The 20,278-nt window shown below is 43.6% G+C and overlaps 1 protein-coding gene across 1 annotated transcript; it reads right to left on the reverse strand.

Moving 5' to 3' along the window:
- Positions 1-14,367: 14,367 nt before the first annotated feature.
- Positions 14,368-18,000, reverse strand: LOC310871132 (interferon-induced protein 44-like; the record flags this gene model as incomplete). The annotated part of the gene is made up of 8 exons (XM_083782621.1): positions 17,782-18,000; positions 17,436-17,670; positions 16,659-16,876; positions 16,425-16,444; positions 16,114-16,260; positions 15,754-15,925; positions 15,135-15,235; positions 14,368-14,484 (listed from the first exon to the last, which is right to left on the reverse strand). Exons 1-8 carry the CDS (start codon positions 17,972-17,974, stop codon positions 14,368-14,370), a joined length of 1,203 nt encoding a protein of 400 aa, XP_083638747.1. The 5' UTR covers positions 17,975-18,000.
- Positions 18,001-20,278: the final 2,278 nt, after the last annotated feature.

The raw sequence follows: 20,278 nt of genomic DNA on the forward strand, positions 1-20,278 counted from the left end.
CCCCCATGCGAGAAGATGTTGACGGCTCTAGCAGTGATTCTCAACCCGTTTAATTTCAAGGACCTCCAGTTTGACATGCATTAGTCTACGGACCCCCATTTAATGGCATTTCTATCTCTGAGACCCCGATTTATCTTGTAAAATCAATGTTTAACATGTCCATTTGGTTCCATTTGTACACTCTCTGATTACAGACTCTTAAGGGTCCATTTGTTTCCAAACTATCATTTAGCTGGGGACCCTCTGGAACTCCCACAAGGACCCCTGGGGGTCCCCTGACCCCACTTTGGGAACCACTGGTCTACAACACATTCAGCATGAAAGCATACAATCACGCTCTTATGATGATATACTACAATACTACAGGATCAACCTCAATCTAATTGCAAAAAAAACAAACTCAGTTAATTTTGCAACTTCAATATATCCTGAGTAACAGAAAGAAAGTTGCCTGGAATTGTCTGAGGGGAAAGTGTTGAAAATGGCCTGTACAGTATGGCCACCATTGGCATCCTATTATAAGGCAATGTTTTCTAAATGTCCTTAACCACTGCTTTAAGTAGCATGTGACATGTCAAACTAGGGGTTTTTCATGATGCTGAATCCATTCCAAGCATTCTTTTTGCACAAATACTCAGTGGGCTAAATTTGGCCATAGCAACTTGCCCAAACTGTACAGGCCATTTTCAACACTTTCCCCCCAGACCATTCCAGGCAACTTCTTTTCTGTTATTCAGGATATATTGAAGATGCAAAACCAGCTGAGTTTTTGTTTGTTTTTTTGCAATTAGATTGGAGGTCAAATGACATTATTACTGGACTACTAGGAGTGTTATGGAATTGAAATGCCAATCTGTTAATCTATCTATTGTATCTAATGTCTGTTCTTGTAGTCGTATTTTGACACTATTAGCGTGTTTAACTTCACAGCATTTTCCATAATAAGGTGCCTACACTACAGTAGTGAGGATGTGTCAAGGATGTGACACAGGATGTGTCAACATGTCAAGCCAGTCCATCCTTAGCTTCAAGGTTTGGTTGATTCTGACCTATAGCTACGCAGCTATACACCACATGACCATGAACATTACTGCAGGTTCTGCTCATCAAAATCAACACCTCTCTTCCATCTAAGAATTCCCTCACCTCAAAGTTAATTTGTTCTAATGTAATTCAACCATATTATCTTCTGGCCTGCAATGCAGAATTAGGTTGATAAGCTGGACTCCTATAGCCCACATTAGGTACACAGTGTGCTGCTGCTCTACAAGGCCTATACACTGTTTTTGCTACACAGCATTGTGGCAAATGCAGATTACACATTTTAAAAGCTGATCTGCCCATGCAATAACTGTGCTGCAAAATATAGGCCTACTTTATACATTGCAGACGATTATTCCATTCATATTTTGCAGATAATGTTTAGCAGGTGATGGTGGCACTGTCCCTGCTAAAACATCATTTGGGGAAGCCTACGTCACTGTTTATGACAGATATAATAGATAGCTAGTTTATCATAGTCCCTAGGATTCCAATTGCATAAAGATTAAACAATGAATGAATGAATTAAGAATTCAAGATAAACAGGTTACCTACCATTTTGCAAGAAATTAAGGTATAATAAAGGTACCAATTGGACTGCAAGAACAAGGTCGATGCATTAAGTGACATTTCAAATTACATTGTAGCCTAATCATTTGATATTCATTCTGAAGGAAAAAACTAATCATGCATGATCTTGTTGTTTACCTGTGGTGATGCAGGCTAGATCACGATAGAACACAAGCTCATACACAACAAAATGACAGCGAATTGAATCCTTAATTACCTGCAAGGTTGTTGTCGTTTATGGGCGACTAGAGATGTGCATCAAATATTCCACAGTCAAGGGCCGTTGAGGTTGAAACTGCATTGAGAAAAATGTTGCATTTGCTGCAACAGTGTAGGCTGCGTATCACGCTAGATAGGGTGGTAATTACTGGCTATATAAATTAGCATCATTAGATTAAAACAAAACGTGAAGCGACTCAGCAAGGCCTTGAATTGATATTAAAACTCTGCACTACTTGCATTTAAATATAATCATTCCACTGGCTAAACAAACATGATTCCTCTCCATCTGCATTCACTGACATTATTGCGCATCAGAGCAAGATTCTCCCCAACCCTTTTGCCCTTGTTATCTGCATCCCCACAGTGTTGTCCTGTCTTCAGCCTCCCCTTCTGAGTGGCAGTGAAGATGGCCAATAGACGACGAATCAAGGAGAAGCAGAGGCCAATGGGAGAGTCTTGTATCCCTGTTGCTAAGGCTGAGAGATGAACAGTACGTGTATCTCTCTCTCTCTCTCTCTCTCTCTCTCTCTGAGAGAGAGAGAGAGAGAGAGAGGGGGGGGGGGGGGGGGGTCGGGGACAGACAGACAGAGGAGAGAGATCTCTCTCTCTCCTCTCCTCTGTCTGTCTGTCTGTCCCCCCCCCCCCCCCCCTCTCTCTCTCTCTCTCTCTCTCTCTCTCTCACTCTCTTAATGCAATTGTTTTGGCTAAAAAGTAAAAAGAGCCTGCCTGGAAAATTACGTGGGAGAGTCCTTAATGAGTGTGTGTGTGTGTGTGTGTGTGTGTGTGTGTGTGTGTGTGTGTGTGTGTGAAGGCAGGATTCACATGTGAGACAGCTAAAAACAATATAGCCTAACCAAATAAATGGACCCCTGTGTTTATTTAACTACAATAACGACGTGTTATTTGTAATGTTAGAAATAATTGTAAAGAGCTCTCTGCATGGATAGGCTACAGTACAGACCATACATGTGAAAGTGTATGTCTGTCTTCTATTATGCACAACATAACACACACACACACGCACGCACGCACACGCACACACACACACACACACACACACACACACACACACACACACACACACACACACACACACACACTGTGTTTCTTCCCACTAAATGGGCTACTCTTTACCAGAATGCTGCTGCTTGTGCCTCATGCGTCCAGAGAAGTGCACTGTCCACTAGTCCTGGCTGATCCACACTCGGAGGAGCAGTGATTCTCACTACAACCTTTGGTTCAGGTTAAGTGTCAACCTACCCAACATTAAATTGCATTATGTTGTATATTCACAGCATTACATGCGGGCAATATAGTGTTAGTATGTTGGGCCATTGACGTCAATATTAACACACTTCGACCGCACAATCTCCTTGGTGGTGGGTAGACACTTTACCACTGTGCCACATTCAAAATAATTTCAAATACAATATGTTGATGCTCATAGATCTCATAGATCTGCTATCAACCAGTGGTTGTTGAGGGGGTTCCAAGTGGCCCCAGGCCTTCAGATTTTATCCAAATTTCACGCAAATCGGTACACATGATCTCCATAGTCATGTGATCAAGACAGGTTTGTTTGATTTCTCATATTCCATCCTGATTGGCCACGATTGGCTCCTACAGTTTTCAGGAGTAGCCCGCTTTGTACAAATCGTCACAACTCCTCAACGCAGCGTCCGAACTGTGCACGCATATTCCCACTAGGCTGAGGAAGAAATCCTGGTGGAGACCTGTGCCCAGAAGGGCACTTTTTCTAGTTATAATTATAAATGATCTTTTGGCCAGGGACCACCTGAAAAAAACAAACCTAAGAAACTATTGTAGTATGATAAGTAACGGTTTGAGTCATTGTCTCATAATATCAAATCAGAACCGGATGGTGACCTTTCATGGGTGAAGTGTTGTTGAGTCAAGCATGAGAGAGAATTGAATAGCCTACAGTGTGCAGAGATGACCTTGCTTTACTTCAAATCAGATATTCAACCTGAAACATTGTTATTGTGTATTGTTATTGTGGGGACAAGCCATTTCACACTCATGAGGAAACTCTTTCAAATCAGCTTTTCACAGACATTTAATTTCTCATCAGGCCTTGAAGGTATGGGGGGATCTGCCACTGGCACTGCATCAACCAGGAGACAATAGAGTGCTTGTTTGTTTTTTTTACAGATTATTTAAGTACAGAATGTAAGCTTTGATATGATGTATTTTGAAGGAGATGATGTGACAATTTTAAACTGGTTGTACCAAAATATACCCAACGCTGAGAAAAGCCCCTTTGAATATTATAGACATTAACATTAACATTTTACATTTATTTGCTGGTTGAAGACAGACCAGGCATGCTGCAGCATTCTGGATCATTTTCGACACACACGAAATGCAAAATATATATATATATATATATATATATATATATATAACACTGGTGTCCCAGTCAGTGCTGCATCTGTGTGGCTTTCCAGTGTATATATATATATATATATATATATATATATATATATATATATATATATATATATATATATATACATAATACAAGAGACCAGTCATTGTTTTTTTACAGTCAAGTTAAAGTTTTTCAGATGTGTTATGTTTGATGATCAAATGTCATAACAGTTTAGTTAATATGTATAGGTGTAGTAGCTATCACTATACAAGAGACCAGTCTTTTTGTTATATATCCTCTTTTTTTTGTTAATTTTTTAAAATAAAACTCAGTTGAGAGAGGCATATTTCTGCTGGCATGCTTGGCCTCACCCACCTCACCCTGGGCACACCCACAACACCAGAGGGAGTTCAACAAACCGCATATGCAACCCAGATTTGGCACAAACAAGGGACTAAATTAAATTAGCTCCTATGCTACTAAAATGTGGAATGCCCTACCAACAGTCATTAAGACATGCAAATCCACTCTCAAAGCGCACCTACGGACGGCTGCAATGAAACTGGCCCCCGTAAAATCTGAATCCCCCATACCCACCCCTTTTCCCCCTCACTGTATATGTTTTTTTCCTCTTTTAACCTCCTCTATGATGATTTCCTGTTTTTGGCTATATAGAAGTGTTTATTTGTACTTGTACTGTAAATGTTATGATGAATTGAACATGGTAGACCCTATTGTAAACAAGTGTAATGCTTTATGGTGTCGTCCACAGTTAACAGTTTTGTATTGAGTTAGAAACTTAGATTTAACAAGGCAGCATAGGATAGATTTAACTTTTGTTCAGCAATACATGGCTGTAACGTTGGATAATTCATTGAAATTTGTATTAAGAGTTTGTAGAATGGGTATAGGCTATAAGTACCGGTCAATACAAAATCTGGATAAAACCAGAAAAGCACTAAGACTTGTTTACATAAGGGTCCTCCATTTTCAAGTCATCAGAACATTTAAAGACAAATATAGCCTACACTTCTATGCAAAAAAGGAAATAATTATAGGCTATAGGGCCTACACGGTTAGAAAATAAGGGAAAACATGTACAGAATAGAAAAATCACACCCATGTGAAGTGAGGGACACTCTTATCATCATACATCATGTTGTCCTTGAAATGTACTGTAATTCTCCAATTAATGTTAATACATTCTTCAATCAATCAATCAATCAATCATTCTCCAGGGGCATAAATGTATACGCTTGATCAAGCTACTGCCATGGTGAGCTACTTTACAAGCTACGGTTTCCAAGTATAGCTGAGCCAACACTGCGCACGCACGCACGCACGCACGCACGCACGCACGCACGCACGCACGCACACACACACACACACACACACACACACACACACACACACACACACACACACACACACACACACACACACACACACACACACACACACACACACACACACACACACACACACACACACACACACATACGGTCAAACCAGATACAACTGCTGCACATGCTTAACACGCAGAGGACAAAAGATAGCACATTGATGACATACAGGTATACATACATATGCCCTACATACTTGACACTAAACGGATTGTTTTGAAGCCACTAAAGGATAAATTAAACATCGCCTTCTCCAGATAGACAGACTGCCAGTTGCCCATAATAGCTGAGACAGAACAGTATTTAGCCAACCTTTTAGCATTTCGTTTTTTGCAATCCTCCCAATTGCAGATTCCTGATAACAAGTCTGTTAACATGGGCTCCCACACACACAGGAAAATATTATATCCCAAGGCCATACATTCAAGTTTGGATGTACAGTAAAACAAGTGTCCGTCCACACACACACGCACACACATGCACACACACACACACGCACACACGCACACGCGCACACACACACACACACACACACCCCTTTGGTGACCTAGCTTAAACAACGTTTTGATTTTAAATCAATGGTTCAAAATAAAACATATAGGCCCTGATTAGGGCTGTGGATCAGAGCTAGGCCCTGATGTATCAATAGGCTGCCCTAGCACTCATCCTCCATAATTATTCCTTTTTAGATGGACGAGTTTTAAGCCTGCTAGGCATTTTATGGAATATCCATGCAGGCCTCGTGTTTATAGCAGATTCATAACAAAATGTATATTAGTTACATTACCTTTCTGTGACTTTCTTCTCTCTGCTGTATTGTCTTCTCGCTGCTTACAGGAACCAGAATTAAACTATCTGAATGACATGTATTGTGTGAGGAAGCCACTGCGTCCAGTGATTGGTGGTAAAAGTTTGATAAGAAAAGAAACAAAATAGTCTTCATGTCTCATGATGATGATGACGTGACACCCAGGTGTGTGTGTGTGTGTGTGTGTGTGTGTGTGTGTGTGTGTGTGTGTACTGTGAATGTGTGTGCGAGCGTGCATTAGGCTGACTTGGTACTGTATCATGGAGTTATAAACTGTATGCCTACTCTAGGCATTACAAAATGCCTAGGCTTACAAAATTATTAAACAAAACATTTAGGCTCAATAGACGTCCTTTCTTTTTTTGAACAATATAGTAGGCCTATTGCCTTTTGACAGTATTACCTTGTATTTACATTGCTTACTGTAAGCATCACTCTGGATTAAGATCGTAAAGGGGTGTTTTTTTGCGTTAAATGTGTTAAATAGCGGATATTCCCTCCCATATAGTAGCCTAATCAAAAGTATTTATAGAAAACATTTTCAGAATCGGATACCTGTTCCACTCAATCAGCAGAAATGAATAACTCATCAAGGCATGGTGATTGGGGGAAAAAAAACGACAATACATGTTTTGACAGAGGAACAAAGGAATGCTCGTATATGGGTGCAAATATAATTGGTACAAGCATTCCTTTGTCCCTCTGTCAATCACACTCCTTAACAGAGTCCTTGCAGAGGGCAGACAGGGTAGGGTCGAAGGTTAGGATGTTCTTCTCCTTTTTGTAAATGGTGTGTGTGGTATTTAAATGTTGTACGAGTCACTGTGTACCTTTTATTGTCTTGTATTTTGTATTGTATTTGTATCTGTATGCTGCAGGGCGGGTCCTTGGGGTCCAAGACAAATTTCTCCCCCGGGAGACAAAAATAAAGAAACCTTGAACCTTGTTTTACAGTATAAAAATTCAAGCTGACAAATGGGTATAGGGCAGGGCCTCTTCTGATTGGAATAAATTGGTGACCCACCTGGAAAATGTGGCTATTTTCTGTTTATTAAAGAGCTGAACAAACACTCTGTGTCTATAGCAATATGATTACTAGTGTCAGGATAGAAAGTGAACACTCACTTTGTTCAATTCATCAAAACATTTAGAGACGTACAAATAGACACTTCTATATAGTCAAAGAACAGAACAGGAATTCATCATAAGGGAGGTAAAAAGGGAAAAGAAACAGGTTCAGATTTTACAGGGGCCAGTTTGTTGTTCTGTAGCTGCTGTCTATGAAGTCTATAGTGGCTCTGCAGTGAAGGGTGACTAGGTTTGAACTGCATGGCACTTTATAGGCGGAGCTTGAAACAGAACCTGTATTCTCAGTTGAGATTCTGGTTGGTTTACATTAAGTAGCCTTGCCGAGCCATGAGGCCCATAGGGGCAGGAGCCTATCTCCTGTTTCTGTAGCGTGAGGCAGCTTGATGTACAAGTACACCCCCTGGACATGACGCTAGTATGTCGCAGGGACTTACCCCCAATCCAACCCTTGATGCTGAGTGTCAAGCAGGTAGGCACTGGGTCCCATTTGTCTTTGGTATGACCTGGTCGGGGATTGAACCCCGACCTCGCAGTCTCAGGGACTGGGAGACACTCTAACCACAAGGCCACTGAGCTGGTTTACATTACTGACCAGTAATGTGGTCAGGCTGCATTCAGGTGTTAAAATGCCAACATACCGGTAAATCAGAATTACTGGTGAATTAGTATGTTGAAATGTATCAGTATACTGGCTGCCTGGTGAATTAGTATGTTGAAATGTATCAGTATACTGGCTGCCTGGTGAATTAGTATGTAGAAATGTATCAGTATATTGGCTGCCTGGTGAATTAGTAAGTATAAATGTATCAGTATACTGGCTGCCTGGTGAATTAGTAAGTATAAATGTATCAGTATACTGGCTGCCTGGTGAATTAGTAAGTATAAATGTATCAGTATACTGGCTGCCTGGTGAATTAGTATGTAGAAATGTATCAGTATATTGGCTGCCTGGTGAATTAGTAAGTATAAATGTATCAGTATACTGGCTGCCTGGTGAATTAGTAAGTATAAATGTATCAGTATACTGGCTGCCTGGTGAATTAGTAAGTATAAATGTATCAGTATACTGGCTGCCTGGTGAATTAGTAAGTATAAATGTATCAGCATACTGGCTGCCTGGTGAATTAGTAAGTATAAATGTATCAGTATACTGGCTGCCTGGTGAATTAGTAAGTATTAATGTATCAGTATACTGGCTGCCTGGTGAATTAGTATGTAGAAATGTCCTTATTCCTCCTCCGGTACGCCAGTAAAGTATATGGTATAGTATGTCTTGGATTGTTTATATGATGTTGACTTTTAATATGAGTATTTTAAAAGAATAACTACTTTGTGTACAAAACGAAAAAATAATAAAATGCCGTTGTTTGAAATCCCAATATGTCTTATTTCCATGTTCAACCTTGGTCACACAAACCTGTGCTTTCTATTGTTAAAGAGGACCTTCCCTCTAGAAAAAGGTGGCGTAGTTTAGTAGTCATTAAGTATATTTTATTATTCCCTCAAAAGTCCCCCCTGCTACATAAATTATATAACATAAATAAGCAAAATTACAATACATTATGGCAGCGACACATGGTTTTGTGAATGGACTGGATAATCAACACAGATAATACAAGATAACAGTGGCATAAGTATCGATTTGGACCAATACATTTTATAACCAGAAAATAGATCCTCTGATCTTCTGTGGCAAGATGTAATTTCTTGGGGTCTAGTAGTAGGACTATAGTAAATAATAAAAAGAAATCGCTATATAATTTTGTAAAAAAGATAATACCGGTAATACATATTTAGCCCCATGCTCAAATGCCCCCTGTCAAAAACAGCTAAAATCCCTAAAACGAAACTAACCAAAATGCTATTGTGGAAGTGAGTAACTTCATAGGCTTACCTTACTACAGTGTCTTACCCGAAGGAGACCACTGAATTGAGGCCATGGTTGGGCTGTCCTTTAAAATGTTGAAACCTTTCTGCTTGATGTAGATGTGGTATGATCTGACGATGCAATCTCCTCTGCCCTCCATTTAGGTTCTGACGGCGTTGCAAACACAGCTCAACCATGGAATAATGTTGTGTGGTTTGTCTCATACATGCTTCTTAATTCTCAATGCAGAACAAACTTCTCATTCAGAACAAGAATAATATCCTGTTTAACAGTAGCCAAGAAAGCTTTGGTACATTTATGTGAAGAAAAAAAAACTAAATCAAAACCAAAAAAGCACACCGGTATACATACAACTATGTACATGTTAAATATAGATTCAAATTTTCTATATGTTTACTTGAATACCTGAACCGAACTAGCAATTATAACATAAAATATCCAATTATCAAAACCTAGTGCCTTATACCAAGGGATAGTACCAACGTACCAAAACCACTATATTGGTAAGAACAGGAACATTATGATTAAACAGATTAGAATAAGATCGAAACCAAGGGACCATTACAAAATAAAGAGACGTACAATCTCAACTAAAAGCAATTTATACGAGCTAGCTGGTTAAAGTCTAAATAACTTTTCACTTTGTAAAACATGGCATTGAAGGTCAAACGATTTGTGACCATTGCTGCATCAACTATAATAATAAAAAAATAATATTGGTGCTTAGTGCAGAAAGTTCCTTTGAGCTGCGTTCTAACAGTCATTATCCATTTCTATAATGTATAATCGTATTAGATGAATAATAGATTAGATAGATATTTCAAAATGTATTCAGACTCTTTTTGACTGTGAACGGGTTCTTTTAATCATCTTTGGATTTGTTGCTGAATTCTTCAAAGTAGTCATCAGCGAAGCGCATCATCTGGTTGAAGGCGCTGAGGAGCAGGATGTCACTGCACTGGTCCACCTCTAGGTGATGGCTGTAGTTCTGCACAGGAACCACACAGGACATAGGAATGCCCATACGCTGGCTGGCCTCCTGGAACTGCAGCAACACAGCACAACAGATGAACGTTAGCTTGGCTCAGTGGTCCCCAAATTATTTTTGGGGGGGGGACACACTCAAGCTCAGTGAGGTAGTGTTGGTTCTATTTCATCCTTACTGACTGCCAGAGGCAGTGCTTAACACTGGATGATATCCGTCTCACGTACGTGCAGGTCGAGTAAATAATAACAACAAAGTCACGAATGTGACATGATGACCGTGGGCGTGGAGCGCAGTAGTCAGCGTACATAAACCACACCCGTCAAACATAACTTCCCTTTTGATCTTCTCACAGGCGCGTAGCAGGTTTGAGGTTTGAGGTTATACCTTTGATTATTGAGAGATACTCATATAATTAAACTACCGTCTTTTCGCCGGGAGCCCTGCAACCTTAAGGTAAGGTTGGAGCATCGCATTGCGTCCTCCAAGGGCTGCGATAAAGACGCATTTTGTACTCACAGCAATTAAGCCGGTGTTTGCACTAGGCATGATGCTGCTCTTTAATGTATCCCTCTCCGAGGGATACATTAAAGAGCTCCACAAATGCTGGGTAGACCCCAACACCAAGACCCACCATGTCTCTGATGATAGGGCCTTGGCCTCTATGCATGACGCCGCAAAGTATGGGCTTGATAAAGCGCCATCCGTGGAGCCATCAATTGCCTCCCTGGTTTGTTCACCTGATGAGGCCCTGCGACCGGTGTCCCGCTGTCCCAGGCCCCAGTGCCGCACTACAGACGACCTACTGGTCAAGAGCTATAACATCGCGGCACGGATAGGCCGCATTGGAAATTCAATGTCCCACATTATGCTGGCTCTGTCCCACTCTCTACAATCCTCGGGCACGGACGCCCCCTCAGGTGTAGAGGCTTCGTCAGGCGTGGATGCCAATCCAGGTGTGGATGCTTCCATCCAGAACCTGAGTGACGCTTCTCTGGAGTCATTGGCGTACATGACAACAGAGCTTGGCAGACTACTGTCAACATTAACCGTAGCTCGCAGACAGGTGTGGTTGGCCCAATCCCCACTACCTGAGCAATGCCGGACAGTCCTCCGTAAACTCCCTGTAATTCCGGGGGAGGTGTTTGGCGCTGCGGCACAGCAAGCCTTGGAGCGTAGCGTCCAGGCTAACGACAGAAGGAAGCAGTTTGCCAGTATCAAGGGGCCTCCCCCGGTAACGAGGCAACGGTCTGCACCAGGTTATGGAACCAGACAATCTCGGCCACCATTGCAGCAGGACAGCTACCCAAGGACCTCGAACTACGGACAGACCGACCAACATCGCCGTGGTCCTTCTCGCACGGCACCTCAGAGGACTCGGGGGTCTGGGTTTCGCCCCCCCAGAGACCAGAGGGGCCAGAGGGGTAGGCCCTGAATGCCCAGGCCGGCGGTGGGGCGCTTCTCCCAGCAGCATCTCAGCTACTGGGAAAGCTCCGCTTCAGACCCTTGGGTGGTGGCCACGCTCTCCCAAGGGTACAACATCCAGTTCCGCCGCCGGCCCCCCGTTCACAGTGGGATCAAGATGACCATCATGAAGGATCCCACAAAATCCCAGGCACTCAGGCAGGAGGTGGCCACCCTCCTGGAGAAGAATGCCATCGAAGAACTCGATCTACAGACACAGCAAGGTGGGTTTTACTAAATGTATTTTTTGGTCACAAAGAAAGATGGAGGTTTTCGTCCTATACTGGACTTGCGCAGGCTCAACGCCTATCTGAAGGTGTTACCCTTCCATATGTTGAGGACAGCGGATGTGCTCCAGGCGGTCACAACGCACAGCTGGTTCACATCGATCGACTTAAAGGACGCATATTTCCACGTCCCTATAGCCCTACACCACAGGCAGTATCTGCGCTTTGCATTCGAAGGCAGAGCCTACCAGTTCAGGGTGCTCCCGTTTGGGATTTCCCTGGCCCCTCGGATATTCACGAGGTGCATGCGGGCAGCACTGGCCCCGCTGCAGGCCCGTGGCATGCAAATCCTACCGTACTTGGACGACTGGCTGATTTGCGCTCCAACCAGAGAACAGGTGGAGCAAGATACAGCAGCCCTTTTATGCCATGTGACACGGCTAGGCCTTACTGTCAACCACAAGAAGAGCTGTCTCACTCCCAGCCAGACAGTTGTGTTTATCGGCTTGGTCCTGGACTCCCGCCGAATGCTGACTTTTCCCACTCCTCAAGCCATTTTTCAACTTCTTCTCCGCTTTCGGAGGAACAGGAAGTTGAGGTTCAGCCTGTTTCTCAGGTTGTTAGGGATGCTGACATCAGTGACAGCAGTAGTGCCTCTGGGCCTCCTGCGGCTGCGGCCATTCCAGATCTGGGTCAATGGTCTACATCTAGACCCCAAATACCACATGTCCAGGAGAGTCAGGGTGTCCAGCAGCTGCCTTCTCACGCTGCAGCCCTGGAGGGACAGGACGTATCTGTCCAGAGGGGTCCCCCTCGGTTCCACCCCCTCGCGTCGCGAAGTGGTGGTGACGGATGCCTCGTCCACCGGATGGGGTGCTGTATGGCAACACAGAGCTGTGAGGGGGCTCTGGACGGGAAAAGAGTTAACACAGCACATAAATGTGCTCGAGCTTCGTGCCATATTCCTGGCACTTCAACACTTTGCTCTGCAGCTGAAGGGCAGGCATGTGCTCGTGCAGTCCGACAACAAGTCAGCTGTCTACCACATAAACCGCCAGGGGGGCACGAGATCGACCCTATCACTACGGGTGGCACGGCAACTCCTCGTGTGGGCTTTCCCTCGCTTTTTAAGCCTGAGGGCTATGTTTCTGCCAGGGCCACAGAATGTGGTGGCAGATTTTCTGTCCCGCCAGAAGCCTCCCTCGGGGGAGTGGAGACTCCACCCAGAGGTAGTAGAGGAGATCTGGCGCAGATACGGCACAGCGGAAGTGGACCTGTTTGCCTCGGAGTCCACAACACATTGCCCTCTTTGGTTCTCCCTGATGGAGACATCGAGCCCGTTAGGACAGGATGCTCTGGCACACCCGTGGCCAGATGTCCTCCTCTATGCATTCCCACCTTTCCCACTGATAGCGTTAACGCTACACAGACTTCGGCAAGGCAACCACAGACTTCTGCTGGTTGCCCCGAAATGGCCAGGGAGGACGTGGTTCTCAATGCTGCACAGTCTCTGCTGCAGCTCTCCATGGAACCTCCCCGACAGGAAGGATCTCCTGTCTCAGTTGGACGGCCGCATTTGGCATCCGGGCCCGGAACGCCTGCAGCTGTGTGTATGGCCCCTGAGGGGCCGGAACCGCTCCTGAGTCAGTGTGACCAGGCTGTGATCCAGACTCTTCTGGATGCAAGAGCACCTTCCACCAGAGCACTCTATGCTAACAGGTGGAAAATATTCTCGCAATGGTGCAAGGCTAACCGAGAGGTCCCTGAGTGCTGCTCTGTACCAATAGTACTGCGTTTCTTGCAATCACTACTGGAGAAGAAGCTGGCTGCTTCAACACTCAAGGTATATGTGGCTGCAATCTCAGCCAGGCATAGCATGGTGGATAACCGGACGGTCGGGTCTCACACTCTGGTGACCCGGTTTCTGAGGGGAGCCCGGCGGCAGAACCCCCCGCGGGCTGTGAAACATCCCTCATGGGACTTAACTCTGGTCCTGGAAGCTCTCCGGTTAAACCCATTCGAGCCCCTAGAGCAATCGGGGCTGAAGTGGGCTTCAGTCAAGCTGGCCTTCCTTCTGGCAATGGCATCAGCGAAGCGTGTAAGCGAGCTTCACGCCTTATCAGTGAGTGATGCGTGTATATGCTGAAACTCAGACGGCACAGGGGTGGCACTTTGGCCTAACCCCTCATTCTTGCCAAAGAGATTGGCTTCAGACCACGCCAACCAGGTTATTAGACTGGCAGCTTATGACCCCTCACATCTGCAGGGTCATGCTGCCTCAGCACTGCTGCTCTGCCCAGTAAGGGCTTTGAGGTACTACATTCAGGCGACTGCTGGGTTCCGTCGCTCTGATAGCCTGTTCGTCTGCTATGGCGGGCACAGGAAGGGACAGACCCTGTCCAAGCAGAGGCTTTCGAAATGGGTTGTTATGGTGATTGAGGAGGCATACAGGTCAAGAGGCCTGCCACTGCCTCACAATGTCAGAGGCCACTCCACCAGAAGTGTTTCCACCTCCTGGGCAGCACTACGAGGGGTTCCTCTGAGCGAGATTTGTGCTGCGGCCACATGGGCCGCACCGTGTACTTTTGCCCGGTTCTATAGGGTTAATGTAGCCGCAACTAACGCAGTTGCGACTGCTGTTTTGGGGGTCCCTTAAGCCGTTCCCGGCAAGGTAAGGATTCCTCGTGACTTTGTTGGTACTAGTCATCCAGTGTTAGTCAGTAAGGATGAAATAGAACGCAAGTTACGTATGTAACTATGGTTCTATGAATCCTGGATGACTGCCAGAGTTCTCTGTCACTCAGAATCTCGCGAGAAGATTCCGCAGGGAAGTTATGTTTGACGGGTGTGGCTTATGTACGCTGACTACTGCGCTCCACGCCCACAGTCATCATGTCACATTCGTGACTTTGTTGTTATTATTTACTCGACCTGCACGTACGTGAGACGGATATCATCCAGTGTTAAGCAGTCATCCAGGATTCATAGAACCATAGTTACATACGTAACTTGCGTTTCCTATCGTTTGTCTTTGGTAGAACTCACCTTGGTCTTGATGTAGGGGCTGTTATAAACATGGGTCAGGTCCTCTGCCACAGCGGGATCGGCTTCATCCACTTTAGTCAACAGGACCAACTGAGGGATCCCTGGAGAACAGCACCACAACAAACATGTTCAACATGCTGTAAAACATAAAGGATCCCAGGCTGTGCAATTGGGATACTTTTGTTTTGTAAACCAAGGACTTAAATGTTCCACTATTAGTATGTGATGACACTACGCTAACAGTATGTGATAAAATGTAATTGACATGATGTAATGTTGTTCTGTTGATACTTGATTGACTTCCCTCCACCACTTACGCCTGGTTTCTTGCTGAAAATAACCGATCTACAAGCACACAACACGTGGCATTGAGACTTTCTTCGAGCCACAACGCCTTACAGTTAAACATTACTATTAATTTTGGAAGCAAGCTTCACTGGGGGAGATCTTGACATTGATATGCCTGAATTATACTACATATGGAGTGCCTAGCTGATCTACAAGTTCACAATGTGTTGCGGCTGAAACGCACAATAAGCTTATTTTGGTGGCTATTTTCGTGGGCGTGCGGCACTGCATAATGTGGGCCTTACAGTGATGCTGCGTTTGACCAACTGACCGGCTAGGTTGACCTTGTGTCGAATGGCGGTCAGTTTGTCCTCCAGCTGGGGGGTCATGATGGAGATCTTGTTGGTGTCGATGACGTAGACCACGCAGTGGATCCTGTTCTTAAGACTTGGTCTCTTGTTGTAGTCCGGGTCCTCTGGTTGTAACGCAACTGCGGCGTTGAACTGTGAAGAGTAGGGGAAACAAAACACATTCATTTCACTCATGACTGACTGAATAATGTTGATTTAATGCAACACAAGTCAATGATGATTGAAATAAGACGATCCTCTTCAACAAAGCAATAACCACAATTAGTATTTTACTAAAACTCTATAAAGGGGTTTTCAGTTAGAAGTGTGAGAAGATTCACCTGATATCTGTCTTTAATGTGACCTCTCAAAATGCTGCTTATGTCGTCCACATTAAGCCCCTCCCCCGTGGACTCCTCCAATCCCATGGTGTCACACACGATGATTGGCAGAGGGTCCTTTCCAGCTTGAACGCGGTAGGTGCGATACTGTGGGATGTACAATGGTCAAAGTTATCAGCTGTTTTTCACTTTTCAAGTTACAAAAAGCACATAGCTTCAAAAGCAAAACACAATTGAGTATTGATCCTGCCAGGCAGATGACCAACCAGTGTCCACATACTTCACTACTAAAGGAACTCAACATATCAAACAGGACATTTAGAGGAATTCACTGAGGAACCAAAGGAAACAAAACACAAAGGAAAACAGTGACCTTCACCGTTGACTGCATCAACAAACTTCCTCCCTCCCCACACTGATGGGAAATCCCAGTGGGACTACCATTTCATATGCCTGTTAAGTTGTATTGCCTGGCATTCATCTGTGCCCCCTTTGTCAACCAAGAACATTAGTTCACACTTGTTACAGTTGTGGGTCAGAGTTACGTAGCAGTGGGCAGAGGGTCACCTGGGTGGTGAGACTGATGCCAGTGTTGCCAGTCATGGCCTGGTTGGTGACACGTCCTTTGAAGACGGACTTGATGGAGTTGACAAGGCTGGACTTCCCTGCTCCCACTGGTCCAATGAGCAGAACCCTGATCTCTGACAGAGAACTGATGCAGGGCTCGTAGGTCTGCATTTGGTCCAGCAGCCTTTCCCTATTCCTGTGGATACCAGAGTCCAACAGATTAAACTTTTCAGCATGTTTCAGATACAGTATAATGTATGAGTAGTACAGTATGTACAAAGTCTGGTTAAACTTGTAGCGATCGGCTATCACACCCTCGCACACACACGCACCCACTCACACCACCACAACTATTCATGTCCTATTCATTTTAACTCAAATCTTTGATGCTGGGGGGGGGGGGTCCCTGGAACTACATATTTTAGATGAGGGTCGGTGGCCAAATGCAGATATTTCTGGGGGTCCTTGACATGAAATAGTTTGAGCACCACTGACATAGAAACATGAGGTTTTTCAGAAAACTGTCTTAGAATACATTTGTAGAATCGTCCTCAGGTAGAAACGGGTTAAGGACCTCCTCAAAAACTATGACGGCCGTCTTCCTAAGCCTGTCTTTCTTCTTAATTTGTTTTTACATTTCTAGAAGAGTAACGCTTTTGGGCATTCAAGTTTTCCACCGGATAGTTCAGTATTGTGTTGTGTGGTATATGGTATACCTGTAAATAAACTAATCCAGATTCCAGATCCATACTTACTCAGGAGTCCAGTCCATGTTTCTCCATGGCTTCTGAAGGAGTTTCGTTTCTCCTGAAACATCACCTCCCATTTTATAAACTTCACATTCAACCAGCTGCAGGTCGTTGCCATGCATTTCTGCAGCATTGAAATTGTAATAATCTTGACTAGGATTGTTGTACACTACAGCCTTGCCATTAACACAAAAACCTAAATTGTCTCCAAAATAAGGACCATGGCTGGCGTGCATGAACACTGCATGAGCGGGATTGGTGACCTGATATTTGAGAACATTTGCCCTGTTAAAGGTGAAAAGAAAAGCCTGGTCATCGTTCCCCCAAGCACCACTTTGATTAAAAGATATACTGGTGTATCCCCCAAAGACGAAGCTAGAGTCATTGTAGCCCACGGACAGAGTGGGCCCCTGGTTGTCACATCTCTGGTGGAACGCTTCTGCACTGTAACCATGGACTGAAGCCTGGTAGAGGAGCTTCAGGGTCACGTTTCCTAGCTGGGTGGACAGCGCACTCTGCTGGGCCTTGGTCAGCCTGGGATTCATGGTGGAAGAATGGTCCAGTAGGTCTGGATTCTCTAATTGAACACAAAACGATAGCCATTGCAGTACGTAAATAACACTTATTTTTGAACAACACCAATACAAAGGCTGAGAAAGGGATTTGTGTTGCACAAACTGTCTTTGTATTGGTGAGTAGGTAAAACATTCTTTACATTTTCACTACAGAGGAGGGGCTGGTCTGCGTGTCATGCGAGGCAGGAGAGAGAACAGTCCCATATAGCCTTAATGCAACGGCAGTAAAGTGCATTAGGCTTTGGACCAGAGCTATATGAAAATAATATAATTTAAATATAAAAAAGGCATCTGCCACTTGAATTAAGGTGACTTGACTTGATTGATTGTCATTGTTTTCAAGAGTGTTGCACACAAACCTCAGTAGCATTACAAAGTTATATACTAAATTATATACTATTCTATTATAGGCTATGTAAAATCAGCGCCACTATTCCAAAGGTAATTTTTTTAAACTATTTTCAGCAATGGTATAACAATTTGTTTAGTGGGTAGATCTCTTTTAGCTGGGCATTTTGAAGGTAGCTCTAAAGTAAAAAATAAAAATAAATAAACCATCAATTAAAACATCCAGATGTTTTTACTGACACTAATTCAATCTGACTGCCATGTGCCCCTGCCCCTGGCACTGGAAAACAACATCAATTTAGTTTTTGTAACATATCAGCAAAAGTTTCAAATAGCTAGCGCCCCTCCTGTCCCCCCGGTCCCACACAATTACGTCTGTCCCTCAAATGAACAGTTTGGATCTGATTCTGGTCACCCTAAAAGGGCATCGAGGGCTTACCTGTTGTTGTTCTGTATAGCTGCTGTCTATGAAGTCTATAGTGGCTCAGCAGTGAAGGGTGACTAGGTTTGAACTGCAAGTCCCATGGTGTCTCTTTATAGGCGGAGCTTGAAACAGAACCTGTAATCTCAGTTGAGATTCTGGTTGGTTTACATTAGTCAGTGGTCAGGCTGCATTCAGGTGTTAAAATACCAACATAAGTCAGATGTCCATGAGCCAGAGCTCCAAATGTGGGCTATGATGACCTGGAGTTCCCAGGAGATTTCGCCACAATGATTACCAAATGAATAGGCAAAGCCATAGAAGACATTTTTTTTTAATTTTGACGTCTTCCCCAGTTTTCTGAAATTGTACATTTAAATATGCAAACAAGGCATTATATAGGAAAACATGCCAGATTTAATTGCATAACTTTCCAGAATCATTTTTTTTATAAAGTCAACCTTCTTATTTAATGTTGTTTACATGTTAGACTGCCCCCTGTCCCACACAAGTGATACTTCTGCCCCTCAAATGAACACTTTGGACACACACACACACACACACACACACGTATAGAATCTCTATGGATTGAAGACAGAATATTCAGAGTGGAATACAGACGTATTCTTTTTTTTTTAAAGATTTATTTATTGAAAATGCAGATATTAACAACGAGTTACAGAATCATGATTTTTTTTTTTTTTTTTTAAACAAGACAAGACAAACTCAAAAAAGAAAAGACAAAAAACAGTAAAAACAAACCCCCCCCGCCCACCCCAGAAAGGAAAACTACACAGCTCTCATTATTCTGTATGTACACAACACCTCTTGACAGCAACAACTCGGATAAATACATGAAAATAATATAAATAAATAAAAACTCAAACTAAATCAACCCAGAGGAGATATTGAAGGTAGAGCCTCAAAGAAACTGCCCCATATCTTTTCAAAAGTGGCAGGCCTTCTTCTTACATTGTACAGTATCTTTTCAGGGGTACAGTATGATGAAAGCTCATTCAGCCAGTGTCTCTGTGAAGGTGATTTTTCAGATTTCCAATTAACCAAAATGATTTTCTTCGCAGCTGTACTGGCGAGTAACACAAAGTATGCTTTGTTGAAATTTGTGTTGATCAATGTAACGTCACCCAGTAACCAAATTCTTGGATCATGTGGTATTTCAACCTCTATGATATCAGAGACCGTAGACAAGATGAACTTCCAATAATCAATTCAAAGTGGGCAGTTCCATAACATATGTAATAGGCAGCCTTCTGTTATCTTACACCTTGGCACATAGGGGAAATGCTTCTATCAATCTTGTGTAACCTGAGCGGAGTAAAGTATAAGTTCTGTGAAAAATGTTAAATTGCATCTGTCTATGTTTGGTGGAAACCAGAACCCTCTGAGCTCTCTCTAAAATTATCTCCCAATCCACATCATCATAGGTGCATCCCAAGTCTGTCTCCCATTTATGTTTAATGTTCAATGAATACAGACGTATTCTG

This window comes from Protomyctophum parallelum, assembly GCF_964188405.1.
Source record: "Protomyctophum parallelum genome assembly, chromosome: 14".
Taxonomy (NCBI): Eukaryota; Metazoa; Chordata; class Actinopteri; order Myctophiformes; family Myctophidae; genus Protomyctophum; species Protomyctophum parallelum.